General features: G+C 40.8%; 3 protein-coding genes across 4 annotated transcripts in view; 2 read left to right on the top strand and 1 right to left on the bottom strand.

Annotated features, from left to right (window-relative positions):
* The first annotated feature begins 219 nt into the window (after positions 1-219).
* Positions 220-10,848, top strand: ssbp3b (single stranded DNA binding protein 3b). 2 transcript variants are annotated; one of them, XM_079575040.1, is made up of 18 exons: positions 220-385; positions 1,048-1,120; positions 1,252-1,313; positions 1,395-1,479; positions 5,308-5,397; positions 6,462-6,536; positions 6,730-6,792; positions 6,871-6,934; positions 7,010-7,083; positions 7,160-7,224; positions 7,299-7,347; positions 7,593-7,628; positions 7,716-7,770; positions 8,135-8,199; positions 8,279-8,357; positions 8,850-8,878; positions 8,957-9,058; positions 9,404-10,847. In XM_079575040.1, the coding sequence occupies exons 1-18, from the start codon at positions 330-332 to the stop codon at positions 9,431-9,433; spliced, it is 1,152 nt and encodes a 383-aa protein (XP_079431166.1). In that variant the 5' UTR covers positions 220-329; the 3' UTR covers positions 9,434-10,847. The 2 variants fall into 2 exon arrangements, with proteins under 2 accessions (XP_079431166.1, XP_079431167.1); XM_079575041.1 differs by lacking the exon at positions 6,462-6,536 and having other exon boundaries at positions 9,404-10,848.
* Positions 10,849-13,632: 2,784 nt separating this feature from the next.
* Positions 13,633-15,982, bottom strand: dio1 (iodothyronine deiodinase 1). Its single transcript, XM_079575165.1, has 4 exons — positions 15,578-15,982; positions 15,032-15,175; positions 14,627-14,826; positions 13,633-14,264 (listed from the first exon to the last, which is right to left on the bottom strand). The coding sequence occupies exons 1-4, from the start codon at positions 15,906-15,908 to the stop codon at positions 14,199-14,201; spliced, it is 741 nt and encodes a 246-aa protein (XP_079431291.1). The 5' UTR covers positions 15,909-15,982; the 3' UTR covers positions 13,633-14,198.
* Positions 15,983-16,881: 899 nt separating this feature from the next.
* Positions 16,882-25,576, top strand: part of glis1b (GLIS family zinc finger 1b) — a 70,389-nt gene continuing 61,694 nt past the window's right edge. The window contains exons 1-2 of the mRNA XM_079574476.1: positions 16,882-17,133; positions 17,220-17,540. Coding sequence (XP_079430602.1) covers positions 17,267-17,540 — 274 coding nt within the window. The 5' untranslated portion in view covers positions 16,882-17,133; positions 17,220-17,266. The remainder of the gene's footprint in view (positions 17,134-17,219; positions 17,541-25,576) is intronic.

Here is a 25,576-nt window from a genome sequence, read left to right as displayed (position 1 = left end):
ATCATAATAAACACTATTATGCGTGATGTATTTTGAGGAAACCCCGGTTTAATTCAACAAGTGGTGCTACCATTTGATTCTTTACCGAAATTACGCTCATTGAGGATCACAGTTATCAGCGTCAAAACAGAAAAGCGAAAGCACGAATAGGCAGACCTTAAGACGATCGGGGGCTGCTGATTGGCTGAGGGGCGCGTCAGTCAGCTGGCCCCGCCCCCCACAGACGATGCTCGGTTGAGTCGTAGTTGAAGAGGAGTGCGGTTGGAGTGCGGCCGCGATGATCTGACAGATGAAATAGCGAAAAAGAGAAAGACCTCCTACACTAAACAATGTTCCCCAAAGGTAAAGGCACCCCGGTGCCATCGGACGGCCAGGCACGAGAAAAGTAAGCCCCAAACCTATATTTTTGTGCTTTTTCTGCGTCGTAAACGTTTCCCTCCTGCTCTGTTGTTTGCTGGACAGGCAGCAGAAGGCGATTTCCTCCACCAAGAAGGGAATTGAATGAACCGCCTTGTCTGCTCGCCATTCCTCCCTGTGTTTTGTTACGGCTACCTTTGGCTTATGTTATTTCTTTACACATTTATCGTCGTTTTCGAGTGAATTTGTGTATTACATATGTCGACGGTGCAAAAAATAATTGTCTATTCAGAGAAGAGCACATAGAAGGAAACAATAACATCGCCCTGCTACCACAGTACATTGTTTTCTCTGTTGCGCCCTGGAAAGGCTGCGTTTATTTCTTTCCCTCAGCCCCATCAGCCAGGAGACAGTGTCTGGCTTACGCAAAGCACCGCGTGTACATTTAAATATTATTTACATTTATGGTAACAAACCAACTCTTTTTGTAGAGTTATAAATATGTTTCTTGCTCTGGCGTACTTACCTACACCCATTTAATTTTTTGGCACAAGCTGCTGGCAGCCATTGTTCTATGGGCCTCTACCCGACTAGTCAGTCACTGCTCACTGCTTTAGGAGGACAATTACACAAGCTTCTACGTTTCTCATGTTCATTCTCCTGATTAACCAATACATTCTTTTTACACAGGTTGGCTCTTTATGTCTATGAGTATTTATTACACATAGGAGCACAGAAGTCTGCACAGACCTTTCTATCAGAGGTAAATTATTCTACTGGGCAATAACCAAAATATCATTTGTGAAATTTCAAAGTTCCATTCATAAATGCAATAACAGTTGTACATGTATTGCAAATATGCTCATAGATGTAAAGTAAATGTTATGTTAATAGATCCGATGGGAGAAAAACATAACTTTGGGAGAACCACCTGGATTCCTACATTCCTGGTGGTGGTAAGTGAAAATGTTGCCATCTCTGTAAACAGGACTGGAGTTTGTTTGTGTTGTGTGCTTCATGGCCTGTCTTGTCCACAGTGTATTCTGGGACTTGTATTGTGCAGCGCCAGAGAGGAGAGAGACATGTGACCACTCCAGTGAAGCGAAAGCCTTCCATGACTATGTGAGTAGTGCTGTTTATATGAGGAGAATGTGTTGCCGCATATGCTTCACCTGCTGATGAACACGTAAATACTCTGTCAATCCTAAGAATGGCCACAAATGCATGAGAAGTCTGACTATTGGGAGGAAAATCGTAGAAAATTACAAAATCTTACCAACCTAAAACCTCTGGCGATGACTGATTGATTTTCGGTAGCTGTAGTGGTCTTAGTAGAGTTTTATTTATTTATGTATTTATTTATTATTTTAATGTTTTGCAAACAATTTGAAATGGTCTGGCAATCTTTAATTGTGATATCAATTCTGCATCACTTTAAAATCTTTATTTTGCATGCAGAAATACATTCAGTTATTTTGCTCTGTATGAGAGTCGAATGATGCGCCCAACAAGGTTTATGGACTTCTGGGAAATGATGCTGATGTCAGCATGTTCACTTGAGTCAGTGTGGGCTCTCCTGCTCTGCCGTCGTGTGACTGCATGAGCTTGTGTCTTATGTGCCAGGTAGTAAAAGATCTTCTGTTAGTTGTTTTCCTTTTTATAAAATGTTGCCTTCAAGCCCAACAGAAGTCTAGCTTGTTTTAAACCTGAAGGTTTGGGATGGTCTTTTGATAAAAAAAAATGTTATAATAATTGTTGCTCTTAAAACAATGAAAATCCACTGCACTCTCTCCGCATGTGTGTGCTATGTACAACAGGAAGAGGTTAAAGCAGAGACGTTGGTCCTGCTCTTGGCAGATAGGGTTGTCAGGGCAACGGGCCTGCTGATCTGGCAGGTGACCTGGGATCCAGGAGAGAGGCTGCAGCGTGGCTCTGCCCTTTAGTAATCACACTTGTGCATTCCCCCATACACCTGTACACTGGACATGTCCTCTGTGAGTCATGCTTTTAAAACCTCTTTAGGACATTTCAGTTTTAATTTACATTTTGATACCATTGCACTGGGCTTGACGTATTTTTACTTAAACTATTTCACCATTGCATTTAATTGACCAGAGTTCTGTTACTATTTTAGCCAAATAAAATGGCAAAAAATGTCTCTGCCCATTAATACAAACAAACAAACAAAATGAGTGCAATTGAATTTTAGAAACTAAAAGCAATGCGTGATTGGAACTGTGGACAATTTTCCCGAGGAAAGTGTTTAGCGAATGAGTGATCACCGAGACATCGGTGTGCTGTGGGGAGAGGATGTTTCTGTAGACTTTTATCGTCTGGTGCTTACCTTTCTCTGGTAAAGGATTTTTAAGGCTTGGGTCAGGAGCTTGTCTTTGGACCGGACTAGTCCTTGGACCCTGGCCTTTGTCTCGGTGTGGGGGAGGTGAGAGCTTCTCTGTTGCCGGCTGCAGTCGTAAAGCCCCGGTGTATTCACATTGGCTCTGACGAACGCTCCCCCAGGGGCCCCGTCGCCATGGTGTCTGTGCTGATTGATGGCTGTCATGCTGCTGAAGGGCAGACTGGAAAAGGAAAGGGGAGTGGCACAGTGGCATATGCCCAGCATCTACAGCGGTGAGCACAGAAGAGAAAAGAGGGGGAGGAGAGAGGAGCATCCACTGTGGGTTTATGATGTTGATTGATGGTTAAACATTTACAAGCTAAACATAGGGACCAGTTTCTTTGAGCCGTGGTTTTAGTTGAAGTGAGACAGTTGGGAGCAGTTCAGGTCATTGTTGGGTGGTCTTTATTGAAGCCCAACCCCCTCATATTATTCGACATTTGTAAGAAGTTAGATCTGTCACGTCCTCCTAGGCCTGTCACAATAATGACCATCTCGACTTTTGGACTTTTTAGTCGAAAGTACATATAGTTGTTTAATTTTTTTTAATAAAAATCTATTACTCTAATACTTAAACAACTTTACTGAAGTAAATTGTGTTTCATGTTTTTTGTTACTTGTGTTATTGAAAATACTGTGCGTTAAAGTACTGACTTTTAAAACCGGAGATGACTGTGATTCCCATTTTTTAAATTTGGTCTTCATCGTTTATCGTCTATCGTTTATCACAGTACATTCCTGCCTCAATATCAAACTTATTCATTTAGTGTTATTGTGACAGGCCTATGTCTTCCTCTGGCCACTTCATGGTTTGGCTTTTGCATTGTCAGTGCATGATTATCTTCAGCCATGTGCTTTTCCCTTGCACTCAGTTTCTTTTTTGTTTTGCTAAAAGGGACCAGGAGCACATCCGCCATCCCTCTGGCCTTTTCTAGCCCCCCTCCAGAGAAGTTTGATGACAAATTTGTTTGTCTCGAATTGCTGTGTGTTCTTTGGGGTACCAGCAGCACACTTCCACGCTGAATCATGGTGGGTGGGTGTTGGGATTAAGCTGTATTGGTGGGGTGTCTGTCTTAAAGCAAGTCCCCTGGGAAGTGAAGAAAGGACCCAGACAAGAAGCCTGGGGCAGGGCTGGGACATCTGCCTCTTTCCTGTAGCACTGTAAAGAGACAAACGTGGCTACATCAGTCTAGTCCAGCAAGCACAGCTGTGGGTTTTCGTGTGATAAGGATCTCACACTATGGCTCTGAAGCCACCATGTACATTTGCCTTAGCCTTTTTAATACTTTTGGGTTGCTTTTGATTTTAATGACGAAACAATGAGAGTTACTGTATCTGTTCCAAAGTGGTGTTTGTTTGAAAATTGATTTAGCCAAGATATTTAAATGGACATTTTACATATACTGACTGTATTTTAGAACTTGCTCTGAAGGAAGGTCAGTAACCACTTCTGATTTAAGATTCATTACTAAAACCTCAAAAAGTAAGCATGAAAAAACATGTGTGCTTGTCTAGGCACCTACTGCACATTATGTTAAGGAACATCTTCTCATTCAGCTTGTATCTGAATGACTTGTCTGGGCAGTTCACTTCTGGTTGAACGGGTTGTTTTTTCTCATGTTATGGCTGCATGTCTTTCCTTTCAGTGTTTAAGTCAAGATCATGAAGTAGTCAGAGAAACGATTGCTTGATTTATTTTACTCCTCTTCCTTTTCATGTCTGTCCTAGAATGTGCCATTGTTTTGTTTCAAGGCATGTAAATGTAGCTTTGATGAACTATTACAACAATGCAGTGAAGGATGTTTTGTGCTGAGGATTTTTAGTGGTGGTCACATGACTCGTGTGCATGTTCCACATGTCTGGCTGAGATAAGAAAACTAATGAATAAATGCATGTATGTATTATGCTAACGATCATATTGTGCTTTGCATTGTGGGTGAATGTGAGGCCCAGTGTACAATGTCTTTCTGCCTGTGCTCCAGTGGTGTTTGGTCTGACTTTTCCCTCTGGCCTCACTTCTCTGCCTGCTGAGGTATTTCACACAGACCCTGCAGCTGCAGCGGATATAATTAGGAAAAGTACAGTCGATACCAGTGTGTGTTATTGACCACGTCTGTTTGTTGATGAGAATAATGTGTCCGAAACATATTCTTGAATAAATGAAACCCTATAAAAACATGAGCGTATCTTGGATCACTCTAGTAACAAGGAAAAAATACTCTGTCAATTAGGACTGTGTGACCAAAGCAAATGGCACATTAGTGAGTTAGGGCTGCGGTTTGAGCAGGAAACCGTCCCAGCAGCCCCTGCTGTGTAGAAGCACTTTAGAGACACTGACTGATGTTTATCAGAGCCTCTGGACCCTTGATCAGTCACGCTTACAAACCTGTGTGTGGACGGCTTTTATTGGCTCTATAGAGACACTCCACACACTGCATCTTTTTCTTCTTTGCTTTAGTCATTGTAATTGTACGAAATCTATATTTTGGTTTTGTTCAATTTGTGCTTTTTATGAATAAATAAATAAATAAAGATTTTGTCTTGTATTTTCTCAGAGTGCAGCAGCAGCTCCAAGTCCTGTAATGGGAGGGATGCCCCCAGGGGAGGGCATGCCTGGAGGACCCATGCCCCCCGGCTTTTTCCAGGTCAGTCGACCACACTGTCACTGATATTGGTAAACGTGAGCCATATTATTAGACTACGTGAGCCACAATGGCCTAGTTAGTGGATAAGGTTGTAGCACATATAGACAGAACATCGCTACATATAGACAACACACTGTTTCGGCCTCTGTGTCGTGAAATTCATTCTCGGCTCCGACAATTTGTTGAATGTCTCTTCCCACTCGTCACCTCCTTTCACACTTTACTGCCCTGCCCACTAAAGCCAACTGGCAAAAAGGACTGGTCTGCACAAAATATCAATGAGTTATTATAACCATTTAAATGGTTAATTACTAAATTGTCTACTAGTTATATGTTAAACATAGTTTAGTTAGTGGATGTGCCTCAGTTCCACAATGTAAACAGCAGGGCGTGGCCTGGCCATTTTCCCTAATGGAGAAATCGAAAGGTGCAGCACCTACTGTAAATCAATATCGCCAGAGAATAAACAGTTGGCAGGCTGCAGTTTTGAGCTACCTCTGAAGCTCCGATCGGCTGCGTTATCTTTGTGCAGTTCCTAAAGTAATATCTTTAAATTTAGAGACGTAATTGAATTGATAATAGTATACACTCTTGCAACAGTGTAATGGATAATGGTCAATTAGACTGGTGTCTGTCAGATCGGTAACATTAGCAGCTCAGTGCCAGTGTTTAGTGTTGTTATGAAGCTAATTGCTTAGAGCGTAATTGATGCTGTTAATTCAGAGAAAATTAGCTCTGATAACATGCTGCATGCAGCAAGCTTCTTGATGTCTTGACTGACAGGCAAAAGAGCATACATCCTCCACCTCCCAATCTCTCCTCACATTCAAGTCATTTGCTTGCTTTCTTTGCTTAGTATTTCTTGCTGCATTTGAGACATTAAAAATTGCCATCTTAATTTTGAACATTTGACTGCACACTTTGGTTCTTGGCACTGTCCTCTGCCCAGCAGTAACCCTGCTTCTCTCTCTGGCCCTCTTCTGTCACATGTCTGCTCTGTCCCTATCTCACTACCCTCTCCCTACTCAATCTTTTTCTACTTCCTCATATTTGCGATGTGGCAGGGTCCTCCTGGTCCCCAGGGCTCTCCTCACCCTCAGCCTCCTCCCCCTAACAGTATGATGGGGCCGCACAGTCAGGTAATACTCCCTCACCCTCTCTCTGTCTCTGGTGCTGTCATGTGGGAACTTCTGTTCTCGGTGCTCAAGCGTCATGCTATGGCATATGTCTCAGCTTAATGCTTAGTGCTGTATCCACTCCAAACTTTCAAATGCAATGTTACAGATCTTAAAAATAATAAAAAAGGTTCTAAAGAATATTCTTTTTATTTAGTCCTTCATGTCCCCGCGATTCGCTGGAGGCCCAAGAGGTCCCCCCATTCGACTTGGCAACCAGGTAAACTGAACTCTCCACATTTAATAGACTTCAGTGTGGCGCTTGTGTTAATGTGGAACCACCACCTCCTCTCTGCAGCCACCAGGTGGTGGGCCAGGCCCTCATCCTATGCTGCCCAACATGGACCCCACTCGACCACAAGGTGGTGATGAGAACATACAAATATTGATTTTGAGTTTTTACTTGGCTTACTATGAATTTGTTCTACCCTTTGTAGGACATCCTAATTTAGGTCCAATGCAGAGAATGAGTGGACCTCGAGGCATGGGGCCAATGGGGCCAGGGCCACAGGCAAGTAACAACATCACTATTAACTGTGTTTTATTTGACAGAGTTGTAGCCTAATCACCTTTGTTTACGTTCTCAGAACTTTGGTGGTGGGATGAGACCTCCTCATAACAACATGGGCCCAGGAATGCCTGGAGTAAACATGTAAGCTTTCATGTTTCCTGTAAGTGCTAATGGCATCAAAATGTACTGTCATTTACCATTATTTTTAATTTCAGGGGTCCAGGGACTGGTCGACCATGGCCCAATCCCAACAATGCCAACTCTGTGAGTATTAATGCGTACACTTTGGGAAGTGCTGGTTCAGATTGCAGTCCATTCTCTGAGAGCAGTGGAGGTATAAAGCTCCCAGTTCAAGTCTGGGCTGTAATTGTAGTATTATGTGTCAGGGCCTCCACAGACGGCTCTAATGCTGTTAGGGCGCTCAAATGATGAATGATGACATTTTGAGGTAGAGAAAAGAGCTTATATTCCTCTTTTCTGCTCTATAATGTTTGTGTTTCTGCTTTCAGATGCCTTACTCATCGCCTTCTCCTGGCGCATATGGGGTAACAGAACATTTTAATCATTTGAACTATAAATGCATTTTATTTTTTGCATCCCTTTATATTATGTGTTTTGTTTTTGTTTTTCAGGGGGCATCGGGAGGGGGTGGACCTCCAGGAACTCCTATAATGCCAAGCCCTGCAGGTTTGTGACGTCTGCATCAAAATAGACTTGGTTTATATGGCGATGATGGTTCAGATGGTAGAGCAGGTCATCCAAGCGGTTAGCATCCTGGCTCCAGCTGGTGAAGATTGTCATTGTGTCCTTGGGCAGGACTCTTCACCCTCCCCGTGTGTGTGTGTGAGAATGTAGTTTGTGAGTGAGCAGTTGGTGGTGGTGGTCGGCGGGGCGGGGCCAATGGAGCAGATCTGTCAGCTCTGCCAGGACAGCTCTCTATAATAGTAGCTTACCATCCGAGTATGAAGTGACATAGGCCTGTAAGGTGTAATACAAGTGTAAGCCGTTATTATTATCATTATTAATATTAAATCAACCATTTTTCCTACAGATTCAAATAACTCTGGTGACAATTTGTATACCATGATCAACACTGGCCCTGGTAACCGAAATAATGTGAGTTACTTTAATTCTACTGTTCTACTGATGCACTGTGAATGTAGAAGCTTAGTCCGTGATCTTGTTTGTCCTGTAGTTCCCAATGGGCCCTGGCTCTGATGGGCCACTGGGAGCTATGGCTGGGATGGAACCACATCACATGAACGGATCACTAGGTAACGCCTCATTACACGTGTATTATGCCCAATAACATTCCTATATTGTGCAAAATCAACTTGATCCATGTTCAGTTTCTCATCAAACTGGACTAGTATTTGGCTTCGTTTGCACATGTGTCAGACTTTGTAGACTGTATATTTTATCAGTCAGCTCTCTAAACACCTGTCCAGACTCCTGTTTGTGCCGTTTCCTGTGCAGATTAGAATGTGCTGTCAAGTAGCAAACAATGTTTTAAGATTTATTACAAACTGCTTCCCTTTATCTGCACCTCTGTTGGCAATTTGTCTATATTACATTATAGTACATTCAAAACCATCTTAAGGCTCGGGGTATTTTCTAACCCAGATAAACATAATTTTAAGTCATACTACAAAATAAGCCTTAAAGTGTTAATGCGTGAATAATTCATAATTATGAAACTAAGTGTTATTTCTGTCAAATATTTTTGTTGTAGTAACAGTGGTTCATTTTTTTGCTTTTATTCCCAGGGTCTGGTGATATGGACGGATTGAACAAGGTAATCTATACAATTTATTCTTGGGTCCTTTGGTAAATTGTATGATCTGTAACATTATATTGAAATCATTATCTGCAGAATTCTCCAAACAATTTAAGTGGCATTAGCAATCCTCCTGGGACACCAAGGGACGATGGGGAGCTCAGTGGAAACTTTCTTCACTCCTTTCAAAGCGAGAACGTAAGTCTTATCACTCATAAATAGATTAATCTATTAGTATGTGCCACTGAACATAAAGTTGTACTCAGACATTATGAATTAATCTTTCTTCATCATAGCATGCATCATTTTACAACACATATTTGGCCACTAAATCCACCAGATTTTGTTTTCTTGTACCTTGATTGTGATACTCTAAAGGTTTTTTTTGTGGAAGTATTGTTTCCTGGTGTGTTGGACACTTTTACATTTATTTATTTATTATAAGTTTGTACACATTCGTAACTTGAAACGACAGCAACAAGCAAAACATGACAAATCACAGGACAAATCACAAGTTGAGTAACAAGTACTTTTCCCCCCCAGTACTCTCCAACCATGACGATGAGTGTGTGACGTCTCCATTCGCCCAACATTGTTTGCCATCATTCCTGAGGATCGATACTCACACAAGGACACAGCCAAACACATCAGCACCAAATTTGGGACAGATGAGCGCCTTTTTTTGGAATCTACACTAAAACCAGAATGCTGATTTGGGGGGAAAGAACCAAAATGGCTGACGACCACTGCTCCTGGCTCAAAATGAAGGACAGTTTCTCCATTAATTGCAACCCCAGAGTGTGACAAAACCAGCTACTGAAATGCATACACGACACGTTTTTTGCCCCTTCATTCTTCGCAGGGCACTCCCCCCGTCCCTGCCCATCCAACCTCTACTGGCCCCTTGAGCGAGGACAAAAATGGTTGAAGTTTACCTCTTGTATTTTTTATTATTGCTTTGTGGTGCAAGATGTGCAGGAAATGTCTCATGCTTCTGTCATTGAAAACACTGGAGAGTGTGCAAATGCATTGTGAGCTTGGAAAGTCTTTGTCATGTCATTTTACTGTCAACATAGGACTCTCGATTTGCCTTTTTCTCATTGGCCACCTTTATAATTCTCACTAAAAAACGCCTTTCTATTTAGAGAGGTTTTTAGAGGCGTCACATAAACTCTTACATATAGTATGTCAGAGCTCAGAGGCCCCCTACTGTCTCTCCGATTCATTTTCTTGGTTAGTCTCTTCATGTTGTCAGCATATGCGTCTCAGAAACATCTGGACTGCTGTTGAACTGTAAGGGAATTCAATCTATGGCATAAAGACTTGAGTGCATGAATGCTGAGAATCTGTGTACAACATACTACCTAGTGCTGCTCTCTCTTTGTGGACACCTGCTTTAAGTAAGACGTGGTGTATATCTTTATCTGCCTGTGCTTTTAACGCTCTGTGCTCCTCATTGTCGTAGCCTTCGGTGTTTTTTTTTTTGTTTTTTTTATTTCCTACTTGGGTTTATTATGTTAAAATGGCTATGAATGAGCAGCCTGGTTTAAACCCTATCTATCATGCATATTGGTTGTTCACCTGTTGTTCCTGCATCATTGGTCGCTCCCCAAGGCCCCGTTCCTACACATTTTTTATATTTTGATACAATCTTTGACTACGTATAATGCCCCAGTTAATCAGAGTTAGTCAAAGCTTTCTAAACTGACTCTAGTAGGCATCAATATAAAGTTAGCAGCAGTCTTGTAAATGTGACAATGATTTTGTTTCATTTCTTTTTCCTGTGAACATTACGCATTATACACATCTATGTTGCCTTTATTTGCTGATATTTTTTTATTTCAAATTGAGGAAAGATTGCTTGTTAATATAATTTTACAGTAAGTTAAAATGGTGTGGTGTCTTATTTTGATAAATGAATTACAGCCGTAAAGGGTTTAACGTTATCTGCAAAATATAACTTTTGAAGGAGCCTATAGTTTAATATAGGGCAGCACGGTAGCGCAGCGGTTACAGTTAGAAGGTCCTGGGTTTCCCCGTGTCTGCGTAGGTTTCCTCCGGGCACTCCGGTTTCCCCTTCCACTAAAAACATGTACAATAGGCCAGTATGAATGAGAATGAGAGTGAGTGTGGGACAACGGATGCAAATTGGCAATCCGGCGTGGCGTGTTTACATGCATGAGACCCATGTATGTTCACTAACATGCACTGTCCCGACCAAACAAATATTGCCATGGAGGGGCAGGTCAGAAATGTTATTTACCCTTTACTGTCAATATAGATGCTCGGACCTGATTTATGGTTAATATCTCTGTTATCGGATCCTTCCATATAAAAGGTAAAGTTCCACTCATAACGTATCACACACTATGATAAGCTACTTCCGGGTCCTAGCTGTTGAGTTCCATTGAAAAATGGCGCAAAAACCGGAACTTAATCTGAATCTCCGGCTGAAATAACGGCAGATAAAAGGCCAAAAACTGTTTCACACCTAATTAGAATAATATGTCTCACGGCAAAATTAAGATTTTTTTTTGAAATATTTAATAGAAGTCTTCATTGTGTATGGAAAAAATAATTTAACGGTCTATGGTTAAAATCTGTAAAAATCCCATTATAGTGAATAGGGCTTAAGTCCTGGTGGACCCGGAAGTAGAGCGATGACATCACTTAACAAACCTATAACATGGTTGGATGGCACAGCAACAGTTTAAAATTGTTTGCCTATAACTATATCACTTCCTGTCGGTGTCCAATGAGGAAATTAAATTGAGAGGGCGAGTGAGCGCCGCTGTGGGTTAGGTCTCTTAGCCAGTCAGGTGCTCTTCCAGGATCCGTACGCCAAAAGGTCTGAAGACAAAAAAGGAGGTCCGAGGCAATAAGCCGACATATGAGTAAAAATCCTTTCCCTCGTTAAAATAAAGGATTTTTACTGATAAGTTGGCTGTGCCTCGGACCTCCTTTTTTGTCTTGAGGAAATTACATTTTCAAACTAAAGAAAACTACAATTTTGAACAAAAATATTTAAGATTTTTGCTAATATGTCATATGCGCTTTAAGGATCTGAAATTCAGCATTAGGCTACATCAAGTAGGTTACCAACTTATAAAATCCTAAAAACAAACATATTTTTTCATATAGCCTACCTTAAATGCATAACCTAGAGGAAGAATTAACCTCTCAAAATAAATCTGGTCAAAAATTGCAGCTTGTACCACATTTTGAGAACCACTTGTGAAGTAACCAGCATAAACGTTCACTACAGCGCCCACTGCCGGCCAGAAGTCTACACGTCCTTTTGTTTACATCACATCACCTTATGAAAAGCGCGCTGTTGAACCCATTGAACTCATGGATACATCCACGGGGCACTGCAGGGTGGACGCGGTCGCGCAGGATCCAGTTTGACGAGCGAAGGAGGATGTGACCTGAGCTCGTGCCAAAACTCACATGAGCTTCTATAACAGTTGTAAAAGACATCACAGTGTTTAACATCGACCGTTTTCTGTTATTTTGTCCAAACTAAGTATAACAAAACAAAAGCTTCAGACATAGAATGACATAAGTATTTGCACCTTTAATTTTTTACTCGAGTCACTTGATTATTTTGGAGTAGCTTTCTCTGAACTATTCTACTTGTTTTAGGTGCTTTGCCCACTTTCAAGCAATCAACCAATATAGCCTACTCTTCTCGAGGTATCATAAAAGTGGTTCTATTAGACATGCATGTTTATTGAATGTCACAAGGGCCTTTATAGGGCTTACAATCAATACCCAGTGATAAGGTGGTTAGATATTAACCTACTTCCATGACTCATATATGCTAGTGTGAGCAGAGGTACCTTTAACATGAATAGTTTCCAGACAAGATAGCAAACAACAGGCAGACTTGTTCAGGTCAATAAGCCCCTGCAGCAACATCACAGCCAATCTGCTTCACTCTTTTATGGTTAGGCCTGAAGATAGAATGGGTTTCTGGAGTTATAAAATGAATGGGGCAGTCATAGTTAAAGCTTTAACAAGTAATCGGAAAAATAAAGAGTGAAATAATCACGATTAATCGCATAGTTTTGACCAAACGCACTCCTGTTTCTGAGCACAGACATTACCTCAAAGACAAAGCACTTGTATTAATAACATATTGTAAGCCAGAGGTCTCCAACCTTTTTACTGGATGAGGTACTTTTATGTAACAAAAGAGCTACGTACTTATGCATCAGAAAGACTTCTATTATGCTATTTCAATGAACATGACTTGAATTTTGTCCTGAAACTCAGCTTTTGTACCTAAAAGCTTACGGATTCTGTTCAAAATGTTCAGTACTCACTTATCATGTGCCCGTAGCGATGTTGAAAGCCTTGGGCGAGCGACCAAGAAAAGGTTGGAGATTCCTGTTATAAACTGTTGGGCTTTTCCCATAGAATTATGAAACTGTGAATATTTGGTTCATGAAATTTGAGCAAATGCTTTAAATTTGAGTGTTTTATGTCGGCCAAGTATGAATAAGTATAATTATTAGAGAACAATTAACTGCAATTAAATCAATAGATAATAACAACATCATTATGATGTAATTAATTAGAAATTAGGAGCTTCTTGTGGTCATTTGTTTTTAAAACTATTCATATACAAAGTGTGTTCTTTGCTTGTGAGTGGGCGGACAATTACTTGGTGCACTCACTTTGCAAATATGTGTTTTTCTCAGTTTATAAGAAATGTCACTTGGACACAATGAGTTATTCTTTAGAAAATGTTATTTAATTTTATAAGATACAGATAATAATCAACAAATACAAGTTTCATGCGTAGAGTCTCAAATGTACTTATCTAATGTATATAGAATAACAAACTTTATGCACTTGCAGTAGATCCAATTACATCTCTCAGTGAGTTTAAGATGCAACCTTCATGAAAAAGCAGTTTCCATTGCATTAGATGAGTGCATTTAAAGAAATTGTGGATAATGAATGTTGTTAACCTGATTGCTACATATTAGACAAAAAGACTAGCACTTGTACAGCTGTATGTTGTTAGACAGCCCAGGGCCCAGACTCAGTGTTTCCCATCATCAGGCTGCAGAGGACAGAGCTTTGCTCTGCAGCTGTCACTCAGAAACATCTGTAATCCAGTCCAACAAAGGTCTGAAGTGTCTTTCAACAGTAGCAGGATAACTTAGGTGGAGCTTACACAACTACAGGAAAAATGCATGTTTAGCATACGCTGTCGTACTAATGCTTAGATTATATGGACTACGTAGTATGGTAATGTATTACAATATAAAAAGGCTTATGTAACACAAAAGACTTGACAGATGGATCTGGCTTGATGCTCGTTCTCTTATTTCATTTTTTCCAGAAAGGCACGCACTTCTAGTGGATTGTAGCCCCATGGACCCATTGCTCCCTGGAAAAGAAATATTATGTAATATACGTAACACTTCAGTTTGCAGATGAAGCCAATGGCCGGAACAAGTACAAGTATATTAGTAAAATGTGTCACATTTCTGGCATTCCCTGCACAAATATGGCAATGAGCCAAGAGTTGAAGTGTTTTCTCCACATGCAATCGCGTGAGATGCAAAGGAGATTTGGACTGATAAAGCCTTTACAGCTATTGATTGCTACAACATGCTATTGCATCAGTAAAAGCAAGCAAAGTGTGTGAGGGAAAGTTCCAGTTACACTTCGCTTGTATATTTAGATCATATGTTAGATCCATATGTTGTCACACAGCATTATTGTGGTACAGCCGTGTGAAAATCTTACCTTATAAACTACTTTGCCTCCCTGCAGCACGTACAGTCTGTCCGGTAGCGCTCCATACTTCATAGCACTGCAATTGGACATTTCATCCACCACCACGGGACACAGGGGGTCCTCCTGAACCAGGATACGTGCAGCGGACAGGCGGTCTTCAAGGCCCTTATGCTGGTTTATATCATAATTGTTGGAAAAGGCCCAACCATCTGGAATACATAACTTTATGTGACAAGGGAAATGCACATTGAACAAAGGGCACATTCAATTCATACTGCAGCTTGCACTCACGCAATTGAAATGAGTCATCTTAATTGTTAGTTTTATTCTCAGTAACCTTTGTCATTCAGATTAGGCCAGGCTTTGACACAAACAGGCTAAACTCGGCTGTGGAGACCAGGCTTTGTAACTCACCTGATGAGTGTGCTTCTGCAACGTAGACCATCAAGAAGTCTGCCACTCCGCTGAAGTCCTTGACGAGTTCTTTAAACTCGCCAAGTTTGAGCATGAACGGGGGTCAGGTGCAGCTGCCGAAACTCAGGACCAGTGGTCTGTTGTCTGCACAGTCGAAAGCTCATTATTCAACATAGAGAGTCACAGGTACTCATAAAGCCTACATGTACAAAGTGGCACAAGCTCCTGTTGACATATAAACAATTCATTTTAATTTACCTTCAATATTATTTGTTTTACACAATTTCAGGAACTTTTACAACCCAAAAAGTGCTGCATTAAATATTTATATTATCATAATATATAATGAATACAATACAAGTCATTAATATGATTTCAAACAGATACTCAGTACTCAAGTAGATTTTTTACACATAAGGTTTTACTTTAACTTCAGTATTTATTGAGGTCACTGCTTTTCACTTCAACTTCAAATCAATATTCCTCTAACTGAGTACATTTTTCGACTCCTTCCCACCTCAGCTGTTGCTCATTGTCTACACGAACCTTTCATGAATTTGAAGATGCTTGACATCTGTCCCTCCAGGGTGACCACAGGTGAATCTGGGGCGGCTCCTCCTCTGAACGCTTCCTGTCCCATTGACAGCCACATGTGAGCCGACGCAGCTTTGATGAAGGAGAACGACTTGAAGGACAGTCCCCAGTCTTCAAAGCTGAAGTTAGGGTTGTCTGTCATCGGCGTCCCCATTGTCATGAGGATCTTCTCGAAGAGTTTAGGAGAGAGGAAATAAACAATCCGAAGAGTCACATTGTAGCTGATCATGAAGCAAAACAAAAGTGCCGTGGATAAATAGACGCCTAGTTTTTGAAGAAACATGACGGCTTCTTGGTGGCTGCTCAGCTTCTGTCTGTCATCTGGCAGCACAAAACTACTGACTATCGCCGCCGCCCACTAAAGTTTAGTAAGAGCTGCGTTCACTGACCGCGGCCGAGCTCGTGTTTCCCCCCCCCCTTTCTATATCAGCGTAATAACAAACTATCATTTGCACATGCACTTATATATCTGCAGAAAGCAACTCATTCAGGAACCGTCATGTAAGGAGTTTAAGTTTGCACTACTTTGCTGCTCAAATAAATACGAATCAACATCGTTTTTAAAGTGAAACGAACACTTCTTACCCTTATTCCAACAATGTTAGGAGTCAAGAGATAAGAAAAAAATAATAATAACTTTTATGTTTAAATTGTTATTGAAAATGTCATCAATAGTCAAAGTCAAGCATACAATCGCAGTTGTATAAGCACAAATACGTTGCTTTTTCATTGAAAAGGTCGTTTCTCCCACGCACTTCTCCGTTCTTAAAGGCAGCACTGCTTAACTATACCCGCGCCTTTGACAGGTTTCACTCACTGGCTACAGGTTTTAAATGCTTAACTCTTCCCTTCTGGTTAATCTACATCTCACCGGTTGTTATATGTGACAAATTAAAACTATAAAACCATAACAATAACACGGTGTTATCACATCCACGCTGCTTGATGACAACACAGCCATCAGGGGGCGCTGTTGCATTGCTTACAAACCTGACTTTGTGAATTTACTAAACTTTGCCTCTGCTGTGAACTCCCACACAGTCCAGCAAAGCGAGGCTAAATGTCTTAAAACCGGTTTATTGTAGGCTCACCTAACACGTTTGCACTGACGCAAAGCTTCACTGGTTTCGATGCACTTATAGGTATATTTTTTAAAGGGCTGCTTATTAGGCTACATGTTTGATCGTGTTCTCTTCTTGACCTCTTAGCCCAGTTAAGGATTTAAAACTGTGGGCATGAATTACCTTTGAAACACAGTAGCCTCGCCATTCGCGCACACCCCTGGTTTACGACGTTGCTGCTGTACATCCTCCCGTGATGCAAAGGGGGCTTGTCTCAGTGGCGCGTGAGCTCGTGGGGCTGCAGCGTCACCCGGTGCCAATCAGAGCGCGGCAGACGCATGGGATGCTGATGACTGGAAGGATGCTGGCGACGCACGCTCTCACCTTGATAAATGGGCCTACTGTATGTCACAGTTCACCTGAGGATGCTCATCTCCGTGTAGATTAGTGAGTATCACGTTATTTTTTACCTAGTTTCCTAACTGGAATCAAAATACATTCACTTTACTTTTTTTTTTGTCTTTTTTTTGCAGGTAATGTGGTCAGCCGTGTAAACTGCTCAGGAAAGTTTATCCTTTTAATGCAGCGGGACTCCTCAGCGCTGTGCGGGATGGTGAGCCACTGTCAGACCCCTGCGTTCACTGACTACAGCAGCCTGTCGTCGCTCTCCATGTACGGCAGCAAAGCGGACCTCTGCGCGCGGAGACCGGTCAGCGGGGCTCTGATTTGCCGGAGCCCCCTCAGCAGCCTCCCGGGTCGCATGCACGGCTCTAGTCCCAAGCATCTCAGCGCGTCTGAAGAGAAGGCGCCCTGCAAAGGTTCACGGTCGTGCTTTCCTTCACCACAGCTTCAAGGTAAGAAGCCTTCATGGATTTGCCTTTTCATGCATTTTTCATTTGTTATACAGCACAGTGCAAACATGCAAAGACTTTCTCTTTTCCCCCCCCACTCATTGCAAACATTTTCTCTCATTTTGTAATTCATGGGAATACAACAACACTGAAGTATTTACATGGTTGGCTGTATTCAGTTATGTTGCCTTTTTTTTTATCTTTTTCCCCTACTTACTTACTTATAATGACCTCATGCTCATTGTGGCCTCAGAATAGCTTCCCTCAGAAAGGCAGCTGTTTGAGAGACTTGCTTATTATTGCCTCTTCCTAAATTATGATTAGTCGGAAGAGACTTTTATATTTGCAGTCGTCCTTGCAGCAAGATGAGAATAAACGGTTTTGATTATTGTTTCTGTGCTAAACACAAAGCAGATGTTTGCACAAAGTGTCTCAGCATTTATGAGTCCTCACAGAGCAGCGGTGCCCCCAGACCTACAGCATCCCAAACACATTCAATCGTCTCATTGTCTCCATCAGGCTTTTGAACTGGGCTTCCCGAAAATACAGGAACAAGATTTGTTTGAATTGAGTAATTATGAAATATGGCAAGATGCACATCTGTCTCAGTAATATGAGCCACACAAACAATAAATTACTTGTTTGTATAATTTATGTTAATTCTAATAGTTGCACAGATGGAAATGAAATTGTAACCAGATTTCTTGCTCCTCCAGCAAGTTGTGCTGTTAAACTGTACATCCAGTGAAATGTCCTCTTGATGATTAGCTTTCTCTATGGACTTTTGTTTTTTACTGAAAATAGTAATTTTATATATATGTTTGATTATTACTTGACCACATATTATTGCAAAGTGACTCGCTGAGCTTTTCTAACTTGCCGTGTGGCACGAGTGAAGTTTGACCAAGGCGCCCTGTAGCCTCTCTTGGCTGTAGCGATGGAGCCCTGATGATGTGCTTATTTGTGGAGGATGTTTGAGAAAGAGCAGAGTGGTTGCTCACACTGATAAATTCAGGAGTGCGTCTGTTGATTCAAACTGTAAATGCTGACTAATGCTTTTAAATAGTGCGAGTACATTTCTGTGGCTTTTTGTTTTATTTATTCAAACCCCATTGAGAAACATTTTCTTTTAGGGGCAAAGATTCAAACGTCACAGTTTGTATTTTTACTAAATCCACAGACGGGCGACACACTTTCTGACTTTGGCTTTTTCTGTGTTTTCAAACCATTTAGACGTCATCGCTCGCTAGTTTCAACCGCTAGAAGTGGGAATCTGTTGCTATTTGATATCACATGATTCAGGGACTGTTTCGATTCAAAAACTATATGTATTGATCTACTTATTTTCTTTTATATTTATGCTTTACATTATCAGGCAAGACATTAAGAACACATTATTATTTCTACTTTTTGTTCTGTCTTTATATTTTTTGTAATAGTAATTGATCCTTTAATGCTACAAGACTATGGACTTCTATCATTTCATAAAATTGTAATATTTTTTTTAAATGGAGGCTGTTAAAAGCTTCATTTAGTGTGATCCATGTTGTTTTACTTTCTTTATTAAACATCAGTCATTCTAAGTGGTTGCACGTTTCATGAGTCAAAGCTCTTGAGAACAGGTCAAAGCTCCAATATGTTTCTCTATAATCTTGCTTCTGCAGACAACACCATTTTACACCACAAGATAACTTTTTATACAATGAAAGGCATTTCCCTGACTCTGTGTCTTTGACGGTGCCAAAGTCTCTCTAATGCAGCTTGACTCATATGTAAACGCAGCGATAAAAATATGAAGAGCAATACTAGATCATTTTGTTTGCATGGCATACAGGTTAAAGCTACAAAGGTAAATCTGAAAACGCCTCTCGCAGATATAGCTGACACGTGTTTAATCTTGTATGAGCTCAGTCGTGAGTAATGCTGGGTGCTCCTGAGAAGGGTGTTGCAGTGTGTAATGTGTGCGGCATGTTCCATTGATTCATAAAGTCGAGCACATCGATGATTGTGCACAGGGTTCTCGTAAACGTGTGTCTGGATCTGAGGATCTGACGAGGGGATTCTGGGTAATGCCATGAGCCCACTTCCTCTGATGAATGAGAGGGCTGCTCTGCTCTAATCTGCTGAATCACCACTCTGTGAAAACCTTAAAGTGAGACCTGAGGCGAAATCTGCAAGAATGTCTTCGGAGACACTACCAAAAAAACGTGACCTCGGAGCCCCAGCACGTCCCTGATGGTCGACATTTTCATTCTTGTTTTACAGATATAGTATGAAAAGGGCTGTTTGCTGAAGCCAAAGGCATGCTGACTTTTAAGATTGACTGCCAGTAATTTCACTCACAGTAAAAATATGATCTGGTTTGAGTAAGTGTCAAAATAGCTTTTGAATACCAGAGTTAATGTGCTCTGGACTTGAGTTTTATGAAGTAATAGCTGTGTAGTTGGTAAAGACAACCTGCCATAGAAAACACTTTTTTTTTTTAGTTTAACTGTTTATATTCTTAAAGTGTGTTAGACCATATCAATACAAAAGAATGAGATCTATCTATAACAGCATGTTTAAAGTCTACATTGCATTTAGGCAGCAGCAGTCCTCGTCCAGACATTTTATGTATGACTTGCACACGGGTGGGTTTTTGATTTACGTCTCGGTTGTGCCACTTGCTGTTCTTGGCCTGACTCAGATTTGCTTCATCAAAGAAAAATCTGCTCCACTTTGACTGTAGCCGTTTAAGCAACATTTGCCAGAGCTGAGAGTTGACTGGACACTGCAGCTGGAGGGGACAGACGTGTGTCAGACGAGTGGCCAGGACACTGCTGGAGTTAGAAACCAAGAGAAGTGCTTGATTTAAGCGTGACCGTCTGTCCGAGAGGTGAAAGATCATGTTTAAATAAGTGGATTTTTTTAAGCCGATTAAACGTACAGCAAGTCAGACATTGGCTTCAACCGATTGCTCCAAAACAAATGGGCAAACATGAGTCTGTTTTAATGCCTTCATTAGAGTGCAACAGAACGCAGCCAAAAAGCCAAAAAGGTTTATCCTCTCCCTTGTTCACTTCCCTGTGCCAGTAGGCTGCCAATGGGGTAGTGCCCAGTCAACTCAGCCCACTATTGGCTGGCGCTGTCCCAAAGGACTATGAAAGACATTATAAAGTCTAATAGTGCAGTTTATATATTTTATTAGCGCTCGTTAATAGAATCCCGGTGCTCTGGCAGAATTATTTATTCTCTAGTCCTGTTAAACAAATCCAGCTGCAGAGCTTTTACTGTATATTAACTCACTCATAACTAATAAGTGATTTTACATGTTGAAAAATGGATGGATCCACAAGCTTTAATCTAATCTGAAGTTTTGAACAGTGTGTGACTGGATCAGGCTTCTGCAAGGAAGTGCACCTTAGACTTATTAGTACGATCAACAGCTATTGCAGTTTGAAGTAAGTTAAGGGAAAACCACTTCTGGTCATCCTGGTTAGCCTACAGGGCAGGAGCGTTTACCTCCTGCGTGATGAGAGGAAGTGAGAGATGTGGGAAAGCAAGCCGTGTGTCCGGGTAAATGCTGCATTTGGCGGGATTTCCATGGGAATAAGACACTTTGCCTGTACCATGTTCGAGTTAAGACTCTTAGGTTGACTATCTTTTGCAGATGCCTGTACATACCAGGTCAAAATTATGTTGAGCTTGAATCACCATAAAACAATACACACATACAGCAAGTGTCAATCCGTATTATACACAGTAATTGCAACAGTGAGTACTTTTCATTTAGCTTTTCAGTCAATTTCATTAAGTCTCTCTACAATATGCTGTCAGTGGGAGTCTGAGCAGTGTTTCTTTTTTTTAAATTTAGTAATTGTTTTTAATTTTTTCCAAAAGTTGACCAATAAAACTTTGTTCAAAACAGAGAAAAGATTAGTTGTATCGATGGCAATTATTAAATGTAACATTTTTTTTATATATATATTTTTTCTACCATGAAATGGCTTGTTTGAATTAAAAACATGATGTTGGCAAATTGTGACAAGAAGAGCATCCTCTGAATAACTGTGACCACTCTTACTACACTACTATAAAAAGTAGCCCTTGTATTTGTGGCCTAAATGTCCTGCTCATTTACAGCCTCAGTGTTGCCAGTGTTTTATTGGACATGCTGTTCTCACCTTGTGCACTGAGAATACCGGATCACAAAATAAAGATGATTCCCAGGGCAACCTCCTGCATCTGAAAATGTCTCTTAGTTTTTATATTTCCCTTGTGTACCATCTCAAAGTAGCAAGGAGATAAATGTGTCGCTGTTCCTCTTTTGTTTGTAGCTCATAAAAGTGTTACATTTTACAACTCAGATGCTATGGAGCCTCAGCCAGTTGGACGATACAAAACATTTCCCGTTGACAATTGACATCAAGCAATTCATTTTTAGTTAATAATATTTTGTTCTGGACTGATTTAGGATTGATTTAGTCCTTTATTATTACATGCAGGGGACAGATGTTCCCTTTTGGACAATTTGAGTCCACAAATACATCTACAAATACGTAAGAACTAGTCACTAGTGTGCTCTGTGCCCAGTCTAAGCCCAGATACATGTAGATGTTTTACAGGAAGGACATTTGGTGGAGAAGATATTTCATATTAACGGATTACTAAGAAGCAGATGACGATTTGCTGCTGTGATCTGTTTGCGATTTGAGAAAGAAGGTCAAAATAAAGAAGACTTTGTTGAACAAGCGACCTAAACCTGTAATCACATTATTGAGTGTGCCTCATGTAGCAGCACCAGCGCAAACGCACTAGATCGAGGAGATATTGTCCGACTTGTATTGCATCCGCGCCATGCACTTTGCCTGACCCGGGCCCAGTGCATCAGAACTTGGGGCTGCTAATCTTTTACAAATGCTGGGAGTCTCCATGACGGCCCTCACTGAGACGGCTTAGTCAAAACAGCCGCTGCCTCTACCTTAATTCAAACTCTGATTAACTAACAAGTACCTGCTGCTGCTTCTCCTCTGCATTACACAGACCAGTGCCTCCGCGCCGCTCCATGAAGTTTGACGGTGTGTTTGCTCCTCTGTGGAGACACACAGTCCCTCTGAGGTACTGCCTGTTCAGGAGGTGTAGCTTTAAGATACAGGACATGTTGTGTGTGCACTCTCCACTGTCTGGCTCTGTTCTTTATTGAGTGTTTGGCTACTTATTAATGCAAATGCATATACATGCATATACACGAAGAAAACATCAGTTATGTAGATACTATTTGTATGTTTTTGTAGAATGTATTGTCCATGTTGGGAAATTGCCCTTTGCATTTGCCATCTTAAAGGAACACAGTGTAACATTTTGGATTCTACTTTTGCCAATATAAAACATGCTCCTAATGACCAGCTCGACACATTAAAGTCTATTTTTGCCTTTGGTAATCAAAGAATGGATTTGGATGAGCACCTAACCTACTGTACTTAAATATGTGACTGCCTTTTGTCGACATCTCCATGGAGACGAGTTGGAGACGTCCCAGTCAGGTCCGAGGAGAAGTGAGCTGCTCACAGCAAACACACGTTGGTTCATTAATATATTTTTATAATCAATGATAGAAACCATCTGTAATGAAGTACATATTTGTATTTTATTCTATTTATTGGGTGAAATGTTACACAGTGTGGCTTCAAGAGTCTGATCATACTTTTCATGAGGTTTAAACTTTTAGCCTGCTATACCTTGACTGTTATTTAAGCTGGAAAGTCCCATCGATATTTCAGAATCTCTTCCTCAGGTTAGTACTGACCCCAGAAGGGAACCTATTGCACATGTTTTTAGTAGCAGCACCCACACACAGAGAGAGTAGGCAAACTCCACACATTAATGCAGTACCTGTTTTACTTTATTTGCTGTTGTGTGTTTTTTTTATGTGGTATCATGCACATAATAACTCAGATCGAATGTCAGCATTACGGGAATATAAAAAATGTTGTGCCTAAAACTACCCTTCAACACCAGTCAATAGACCTTGTTATCGTGGCTTTGAATGCCCTGGCTGTGAATGTAAATTGACTGTAATGTAATGTAAATGCAGAGTGCTCGTTTTTTACAAGGCCAGACCTGTCATTTGAGTCAAAATTATGACCAATGTGGGCCACTGTAAAGATGCCAGTCGTCTCCGTGAAGCATCAGTGCCCTGCGGCGTGCCAAAGTACACTCATTTAACTGCACAGAAAGGCCTTACCCAGAGCCCACATGTTTATGTTAGGATGATGTCAAATGGACAGAATTCATATTTCACATCGCATTTTGCTTTAAGATGCTTACGCTCATTTTTAATTTGTTCGGAAACAAACATTTGCATTTCAAAGTCCTTCAAATAAAAGTAAATGAAAAAGCAAACCCTTTTATAGGTTTGGAGGCCATATTGGAAAACAGGTCATGGGTGAATTTTTTTTAATGGTTTGTCAAAGAGCTTCTCGATGAGTGCCAGCTGAGGTGAAAGAGTTGACGCAGGGACCAGGCCAGAGCCTCTTGAGATCTGTTAAGCTCCGCGTCCAAGAGCAGCGCGTTTAAGAGGCCAGCGTATCCAAATAAACTCTATTATTGTCTGATTAGGCGCCTTCTCACCTCCGCGTCATCCAAGAAGCTTTCAGCGACTGCAGCTCACACTCAAACTGCTGTCACACAAAGACGTTACATATAAATACCGAAATGAAATATTGCACACACACACACTCCATTCATAATTTAGTTAATTTATTTTATTTGTTGCTATGTAATCGCCAATCATTATATCTACATGTCTTCCTCAGCAATTATGTCAGGACCTAGACGAGATAAAAATGAGCAATACAATATTGATATTGATAAATAATATTCTTACCAGAAATGCAAAATTAAACAATGGAATAAAATTTATTGTATGATGTGGTTGTCCAGGTATAGTCAACTATTACCGCAAAAGATGTTATTACAATAGTTTTGCCATTTTTTCCCCTAAACATATGACTTACAAACACTAGACCCTCTGTATAAATACAACATAATGTTAGTTTAAAGCCACACCGCGTAACATTTTACCCAATAAATAGAATTTGAATACGGAACAGATATTAGAACAGATATTTTCATATACCTCATAAATGTACAAACAAACATGTGCCTTTGCTCATGCTCACCTCTCCTAAGACATGACTGTAACTTTACCAAGAGTGGGTACGTCTCCAGCTCGTCTCCATGGCGATGTGACTTAAGTCAGCAGAGTTTGAGATTTTAATAGTTTAGGTTCTCATCCAAATCCATTCTTTCATTACCCACTGCAAAAACAGCATTTTCTGTGTCGAGCTGGTCATTAGGAGCATGTTTTGTACTGATGGCGGCAGTGTCGTCCAAAATGTTGCGCAGTGTGCCTTTAAGCAACAATAACCCCCCCCCCCTTTTTTTTTAAACAAACAAACAAACAAACAAACAAACAAACAAACAAACAAACAAACAAACAAACAAACAAACTCTCCCTGACTGTCCCAATCCTACTCCTCTTCAGTAACTCTTCGTGTGTGTTTTTTTTAATTGTCTATGTTTTTGTGAGGAAAAATAACAACGACCTAGTGCAGGGAAAATGTTATCGTCACAGCCTCAGGAATGTGCATGAGTAAACAGCTGAATATTAAAGGGAATTAGTGAGTTATAGTATTGTTCATGCTTTTGCTATTGCAGCAGGAGGAAAGACTGCGTAACAGCTTTGCACTGTTGGATGAATAATGTGAAAATATACACTTCTTCACACGTGTCAGGGTTTCACTGGACATAGATATTGACTCTGAATGAGACTTGAGAGGCCGAGTCATACGAGAATAAACTGCAAACCACTTTAAGGAAGAGGAAGTCACAAGGGGCTTTAACGCCAGGCGATCCAAATGCTGTAAAATATATATTTGGTCATAAAGCTCTTTGATGGTGGCCCTGTCAATCCCGCACTCATGCCTCTTGTCTGCACAAACAGCCTCCTCTTGCTCATAAGATCGAATATGTTTCCATAGGTGTCATTGGGTCCCATT

The sequence above is a fragment of the Gobius niger genome, assembly GCF_951799975.1.
Source record: "Gobius niger genome assembly, chromosome: 17".
NCBI classification, from domain to species: domain Eukaryota; kingdom Metazoa; phylum Chordata; class Actinopteri; order Gobiiformes; family Gobiidae; genus Gobius; species Gobius niger.
This window is presented reverse-complemented; position numbering and strand designations above follow the sequence as displayed.